We start from the raw sequence: 7,149 nt of genomic DNA on the forward strand, positions 1-7,149 counted from the left end.
CTCCCCGTCCCGTCCCAGCACCGGTGGGCAGATGGCCATTTTGTGCTCTCCTCGCACCCCCTGTGCATCTCCCCTACATCCAGGGGAGCGCACACGTGGAGGCAGCGGAGGCCCCGTGGCACACGGTGCACACCACGGCCGCAATGCTGGAGGTGGGCACGAGCCCCCTGAGCCAGGTGGCCACCAAGCTCACCCACACGGAGACGCAGGTCTCCATGGGCCTGGGCTGCCCGGTGCCAAGCCAAACCCCAGCTGTCACCGTGCTGTTTGTCTTGTGGGAGCGGCCGCGTGAGAAAGCCCCAGAGCAAACATCGCCGTGTGCCTGGCGGCTGCCCGAGCCGTGCGTGCTGCTCCGGGTCACGCAGCGCTGGCCCTCGCTGGCTGGGGAGTCACCTGGCCGGGCCCTGGGGCACGTACCAAGCCCGGCCACAGCCCTGCCGGCATGCTCACACCTGAGCCACCGCCCAGCCCCGCACTGTGTCCCCAGGCTGCGCGTGTGGGACTGGGGCAGCGCGGCCAGGAGGACCAGCAGCCTCGGCCCCAGGGCACTGAGAGCGCGACCACGGCCGCCGCAGCTGCTCCTGTGCGTGGGTGCCCACCGGAGGTTCAGTGTCCCTGGTCACCGCGTGGGTCCCTGGCAGCGTCCCGCCGTGCTGAGCTGGCCGGGCACCGGGGGCCACACAAGGGACCGGTGCTGGCATGACGCTCCGTGGCTCTCGTTAAAGCGCAGCGTGCTAACGAAGGCCCTTCTCCTTATTGCCCCGGGTCCCAGGTCTGGGACAGGAGCAGCGGTGGGGCAACATCTGCCCCCAGCCCCAGCAGGGACCCAGCCCTGCCAGCTCCGCTGCCGGCAGCGCCGGAGCCGCGGGCAGCCCCGCTGCAGCCGGGGTGCCCCCGGGAGCCGGTTCGGCGGTGCCGGGCGGCTCTGCCGGTTGCCGCTCGCAGACGTGCCCGCGCCGGGCGGTGCTCGGGGGGGTGGGAACCGAAACGCCGCGACCTGCCACGGCGGCGGAGCCAGGGGACGGGAGCCAGGGCCCGGCCGCACGTTGCTTGGTGCTCCGGTGCCGCCGGCCGGGCCTCGCCGCCCCCCCCCCCCAAGTACAGACCCCGGTGCACGGACCCCCCGCGCCGGGCCCGGTTGCTCGTTCGGGGGGAGGCGGCCGGGGCTCCTCCGGCGCCGCCGCTTTCTGATGCCTCCCCGGGCAGGGCGGAGCGCGGCAGGGACCGGGGGACCGGGCGACCGGGCAGGTCCCTCGCACCGGGACCCCGCCCCGCTCCGCCCCGTCCGGCGGGCGCAGGGCCGGGCTGCAGCGCGCCCCGCCCCGCCCCGCCGCGCCCATCGCCCGTGGCCTCGCAGCGCCGGGCCGGGCCGGGCCGACCCCGGGAGCCGCGCCGCGCCATGCCGCGCCGAGCCGCCCCCGCGCCCGCCGTGCCGGGGCTCCGGGCCGCCGCCGTGCTGCTGTGCGCGGCGCTGGGCGCCGGGCCGGGGCGGGCGCTGCCCGTGCCCTTCCCCGCCTTCCCCTTCCAGGACCCGGCGCTGCCCTGGCACCGCCGCCTCGACGACCTGCTGGGCCGGCTGAGCCCCGCCGAGCTGGTGCTGCAGGTGAGGGCGCGGCGGGCGGCGGCGGGGGCGGCCCCGGGATCCCCCCCGCCCCCCCCCCCCCGCTCAGCGCCGCCGGCCCGCAGGTGGCGAGGGGGGGCGCGATGGGCAACGGCCCCGCGCCCCCCGTCCCGCGGCTGGGCATCGGGCCCTACAACTGGAACACGGAGTGTCTGCGGGGCGACGCGGAGGCCCCCGGCTGGGCCACGGCTTTCCCCCAGGCGCTGGGGCTCGCCGCCGCCTTCAGGTACCGGCACCGGGGACGGGACGTGGCCCCGTGAGCCGCCCCGCCCCGCCCCGACACCCCCGCGCTCTCCCCGCAGCCCTGAGCTCGTCTACCGGGTGGCCAACGCCACCGCCACCGAGGTGAGAGCCAAGCACAACGGCTTCGTCGCCGCCGGCCGCTACGGTGACCACACGGGGCTCAGCTGCTTCAGCCCCGTCCTGAACATCATGAGGCACCCGCTGTGGGGCAGGAACCAGGTGCCAGCGCGGGGGCGGCTGGCCTCGGGCTGGGGTCGGGCCACGCGGGGCTGGGGCTGACCCGCTGGAGGCTGGCCGCAGCTCCCGGGGCGCTGGGGGTGTGGGGCTGGGGGCCCCGGCCGTGACCCGCCTGCGCCTCGGCCAGGAGACCTACGGGGAGGACCCGTTCCTGAGCGGGGAGCTGGCCCGCGGCTTCGTGCAGGGGCTGCAGGGCCAGCACCCCCGCTACATCAAGGCCAGCGCCGGCTGCAAGCACTTCAGCGTGCATGGGGGCCCCGAGAACATCCCCGTCTCCAGGCTCAGCTTCGACGCCAAGGCGAGCACAGTGGGACCGCGGGACGGTGGGCGCTCCCCCAGGCGCTGACCCCTCTCTGCCGCGGCGCTTGCAGGTGCTGGAGCGGGACTGGCGCACCACCTTCCTGCCCCAGTTCCAGGCGTGCGTGCGTGCTGGCTCCTACAGCTTCATGTGCAGTTACAACAGGTACCGAGCGCGGTGGGGGCTGCGCGGGCTGGGCTGTCCGCTGGGCGGCCGGTGCCCGGCCATCCGGGCTGCCCCATCCCCTCTCCGACAGGATCAACGGCGTTCCCGCCTGCGCCAACAAGAAGCTGCTGACGGACATCCTGCGCGGCGAGTGGGGGTTCGATGGCTACGTGGTGAGCGACGAGGGAGCCCTGGAGCTCATCATGCTGGGGCACCACTACACACGCACCTTCCTGGAGACGGCGGTCGGTGAGCTTGCGGGACAGGCGCGGGGTCCCTGGGCATCACGCAGCCGTGACGGACGGTTTCCCTTCTCACTGGCACGGCAGCCTCAATGAACGCTGGCTGCAACCTGGAGCTCTCCTACGGCATGAGGAACAACGTCTTCATGCACATCCCCCAGGCTCTGGCCATGGGCAACATCACACTGCAGGTGAGCCGGGGGGAGTGGGGCTGGGGGCGCGGGCAGGGAGCCAGGGCCGCCTCCGCCAAGCACGGCCGAGGTTTTGGTGTCGGGGTCTTTGCAGATGCTGCGCGACCGGGTCCGGCCCCTCTTCTACACACGGATGCGGCTGGGGGAGTTCGACCCTCCGGCCATGAACCCCTACAGCTCCCTGGACCTGAGCACCGTGCAGAGCCCCGAGCACCGCAACCTCTCGCTGGAAGCTGCTGTCAAGAGCTTCGTACTGCTGAAGAACGTGCGGGGGACGCTGCCTCTCCGGGCCCGGGACCTGCCCGGCAAGCGCCTCGCGGTGAGCACCGCGCACGGAGGCTGGCGGGGGGACACGGTGACCCAGGTGGTGCTGGCTCCGTACCCCGGGCACGCAGGTGTCCCCTCCTTTGGAGAGCCACAGGCTGCGTGGCACAGGGCTGCTGGTGCCCACCGTCACCCCTCCGCCCTCCGCAGGTGGTGGGTCCCTTCGCCGACAACCCCCGGGTGCTGTTTGGGGACTACGCGCCGGTGCCGGAGCCGCGGTACATCTACACTCCCCGGTGAGACAGTGCAGTGCTGCCGTCCGTCCCCTGGTCCTGGGCGCTGCCCGGGGCTGCTGCTGGAGCCACTCGACCCTTCGCTGGGGGCCGGGGCAAGGGGGGGCATCCCCAAGGTGCCCCGACTCTGGGGCACAGCAGCCCCCGCGCCCTCTGCTCTTCCCTGGTGCAGGAGAGGGCTGGAGATGCTGCCGGCCAACGTCAGCTTCGCGGCAGGCTGCCGCGAGCCGCGGTGCCAGCAGTACTCGAGGGCGGAGGTGGTGGGTGCGGCGGAGGCAGCCGACGCGGTGGTGGTCTGCCTGGGGACAGGTAGGTGGGAGCGGGGAGGGCGCTGGGTGGGCACTGCCTGGGGAGGGGGAGCGTCCCAGAGCCGGGGTGGCTGTGGGACAGGAACGGGTCCCCATCGGCCCCCCGAGGCAGTCAGCACCCCTCTGCCCTCTCCGTCCGCGGTGCCCCGGGCGGAGTGCAAGGGGCTGTCCCTTTGCTGTCCCCACACAGGGACGGATGTGGAGACGGAGGCGAAGGACCGGAGGGACCTGTCCCTGCCGGGCCACCAGCTGGAGCTGCTGCAGGACGCCGTGCAGGCGGGTAGGGGCTCTGCGGGGCTCAGCTCCCGGCCGGGGCAGCGTGCCGGCACCTGGGGACTGGCTGGTGTCCCGGGGGTCGGGGCCAGCCCGGAGGGGGTGGTGGTGGGCTGGGGCACAGTGAGGGGGACCACAACGCCCCCAGGCATTCCCCATCCACGGGGCACCCCCGGAGCCGTCCAAGCAGCGCCGGCATGGGGCTCCTGTTGACGGCCGTCTCCCTGTAGCCGCCGGGCGCCCCGTCGTCCTGCTGCTGTTCAACGCGGGGCCCCTGGACGTGAGCTGGGCACAGGCGCACGAGGGCGTGGGGGCCATCCTGGCGTGCTTCTTCCCTGCCCAGGCCACTGGCCTAGCCATCGCCAAGGTCCTGCTGGGCGAGGCAGGGGCCAGCCCGGCTGGCAGGCTGCCGGCCACATGGCCCGCGGGCATGCACCAGGTAAGGCCAGGGCAGCCGGCGACACCCGTAGCCCTTCCCTGCCTCGGTGGCTGGGGGAGCCGCGGGATGCAGGGCTGATGCTTGACTGTGCCCGCCCAAGCCCTGCCCTGCTCCACCGGCCCCCTGTCCCGCAGGTGCCACCGATGGAGAACTACACCATGGAGGGGCGGACGTACCGGTACTACGGGCAGGGGGCCCCGCTCTACCCCTTTGGCTACGGGCTGTCCTACACCACCTTCCAGTACCGGGACCTGGTGCTGAGCCCCCCAGCGCTGCCTGCCTGCGCCAACCTCTCCGTGTCCGTGGTGCTGGAGAACACGGGGCAGCGGGACGGCGAGGAGGTGAGCACGGCTGCTCCGTGCTGGTGCAGCCATAGGGGGTACAGATGTGGCCGGGGTCCCCCCTGCCAGGGAGGCACCTGGGGGGTCCCGTTGGCGCTGACTCCCGTCCCTCGGGGCAGGTGGTGCAGCTGTACCTGCGGTGGGAGCAGTCGTCCGTGCCGGTGCCCCGCTGGCAGCTGGTGGCTTTCCGCCGCGTGGCCGTGCCAGCCGGCCGGGAGACCAAGCTGTCCTTCCAGGTGGCGGCCGAGCAGCGCGCCGTCTGGGCACAGGACTGGCGTCTCGAGCCTGGCACCTTCACCCTCTTTGCCGGTGGGCAGCAGCCGGGCCAGCAGACGCGGGCACCCTCGGAGGTGCTGAGCGCACGGTTCACCGTCACCGGCGCAGCCCGGCCCCTGCGCGGGTGCTAGAGGTGGGGGGTGCCGCGGGGCGCGCGGTTGTCTGCCTTGCAATAAAGTGCTGGGTGCTGCTCCGCGACGGCTGTGTGGGGCCTCCCCTCCCGTCCCCCTGGCACAGGGCTGGGTGCGTCCCTGCAGCAGGACAGCAGTGCCCCTGCCCTGCCCGGGGCTTTCACCCTCCTCCCTGTTCCCGTCCCGCCTTGGGGTGCCGCTGCAGCCCCGCACCCTGCCCGTGCCCCACGCCGGCTGAGGGGCAGCGGCCACCCAGACCCACGTGCACGCCGGCCGGCGCATGCCTGCGCTTCCCACTCTATTTATAGCTGCTAGGGCTGCTCCGGCGCATTCCCCGTGCCAAGGGGCCGGGGGACTGACAGCGCTGCCTTCATTCCCAGCCTGGGGGGCTCGCGAGGGCAGGGGCTGGCCCCTCTCCTGCCCAGGCAGGATGCGTCCCCAGGAGGGTGGCAGCCGTGCAGCCAGCCAGCAGGACCAGCACGGCGAGGAGTGGGCAGGATGCTGGCAGCGGGCAGGGGGGAGCAGAGATGCAGCAGTGAGAGCGGCCGAGCCCTGCACTGGCCGGAGGGGCTGGATCCAGCCCTACAGCAGCTCGGGTGCTGCGGGACAGGGACGGGATGGGGGTCCAGCAGCGACGCTGGCGGGGAGCACGGGTAGCCAGAGCTGGGCAGGAGCTCCTCAGGACGGTGTTGGACGGCCGGGATCTGCTTCAGCCCCAGGGCTGGAGGCCAAGGTGGGGCTGCCCAGGCCTGACACCGTGACATCAGGGCACTAATTACAGATGCGGCCTGGGATAATTACAGAGCGGGCGAGGGCTGCAGCAGGGCAGGGCAGGGCTCAGCCCATTGCTGGCCCATTTGTCACCTGCACCCACAGGGGATTGTCCTGCAGCAGTGGGGCTTTGCTGCGATGCCGGCCCTGTGGCGACATGCTCGGGGGCTGGTGGCTGCCCCAGCACGCTGCCGGCAACGGGCTGGTACCTGGTACCGCACCCGTCCGCTCCGGGGCAGGACGCAGGGACAGACCATCGCCCTCGGGTTCCTGCTGGGTCACTGCCCCATAGCTAGTGGGGGTCAGCAGGAGCATTTTGGGGGCAGGGGTTCAGATCAGCCCTTGTGGCCCCGAAACTGCCCCATGCAGAGCAGCAGGGTGGGAGCAGCCTGGGGGCTGGGGCAAAGTCCTGGGGCTGGAGGAGGGAAGTGTGGGGCAGAGGGGTGGGGAGCGGTGTGGGAGCGGGTGGGATGAGGTGTCCCGTGCGGTACTTTGCCCGGAGATGCCGGCGGGGTTTGTTTGCTGTCCTCATCCCTGTTTGCACCCAGCCTCCCGCAGTGTCAGCTCGCACTGGCAGGGCAGTGGCCGAGCCATGGCTGTAATTGTCCTTTTGGGGTGCTTGGCACCCCGTTGGCTCCCCGCAGGCAGTGTCAGGGTGAGGCACTGGGCACGCTGCGGGGGCTAGAGCCGTGGCCGGGCCCCAGCCCACTGGGTGCAGCCCCCTCCCCAGGCCTGCCCGAGGGAGCCGTGGCAGCGTTGTACCCCACGCCGAGGGGCTGAGGAGCACGGGGAGCTCTGGGGCATGCAGCTGCTGGGGCCGGGCGGCATGCTCGTCATGAGCTCATCGGATTTTCCATCAGCACGAGGAGGGCGGCTGTTCCCAGCACCACAGGAACAGGGGGGCTGGACCCAGGAACCCCGACACAGCAGGGCTCTGCCTGCAGCAGAGCAATCGATAAATGCTCTGCTTGTATAAGCCCATCGACTCGGGCTGGCACGGCAGCCAGGAGCCCTCTGCATCATTGCCCACACCGGGAGCACCAGCGGAGCATGGCC

General features: G+C 72.6%; 1 protein-coding gene across 2 annotated transcripts; it reads left to right on the forward strand.

Annotated features, from left to right (window-relative positions):
* Positions 1–1,369: 1,369 nt before the first annotated feature.
* LOC140661987 (uncharacterized) lies at positions 1,370–5,384 on the forward strand. 2 transcript variants are annotated; one of them, XM_072884939.1, is made up of 14 exons: positions 1,370–1,603; positions 1,687–1,847; positions 1,924–2,083; positions 2,229–2,399; positions 2,473–2,564; positions 2,656–2,813; positions 2,894–2,997; positions 3,092–3,316; positions 3,472–3,557; positions 3,727–3,863; positions 4,053–4,142; positions 4,366–4,574; positions 4,709–4,915; positions 5,035–5,384. In XM_072884939.1, the coding sequence occupies exons 1-14, from the start codon at positions 1,400–1,402 to the stop codon at positions 5,320–5,322; spliced, it is 2,292 nt and encodes a 763-aa protein (XP_072741040.1). In that variant the 5' UTR covers positions 1,370–1,399; the 3' UTR covers positions 5,323–5,384. The 2 variants fall into 2 exon arrangements, with proteins under 2 accessions (XP_072741040.1, XP_072741041.1); XM_072884940.1 differs by lacking the exon at positions 2,229–2,399.
* Positions 5,385–7,149: the final 1,765 nt, after the last annotated feature.

Source organism: Ciconia boyciana, chromosome 21 (assembly GCF_034638445.1).
Source record: "Ciconia boyciana chromosome 21, ASM3463844v1, whole genome shotgun sequence".
In the NCBI taxonomy this organism is placed as follows: domain Eukaryota; kingdom Metazoa; phylum Chordata; class Aves; order Ciconiiformes; family Ciconiidae; genus Ciconia; species Ciconia boyciana.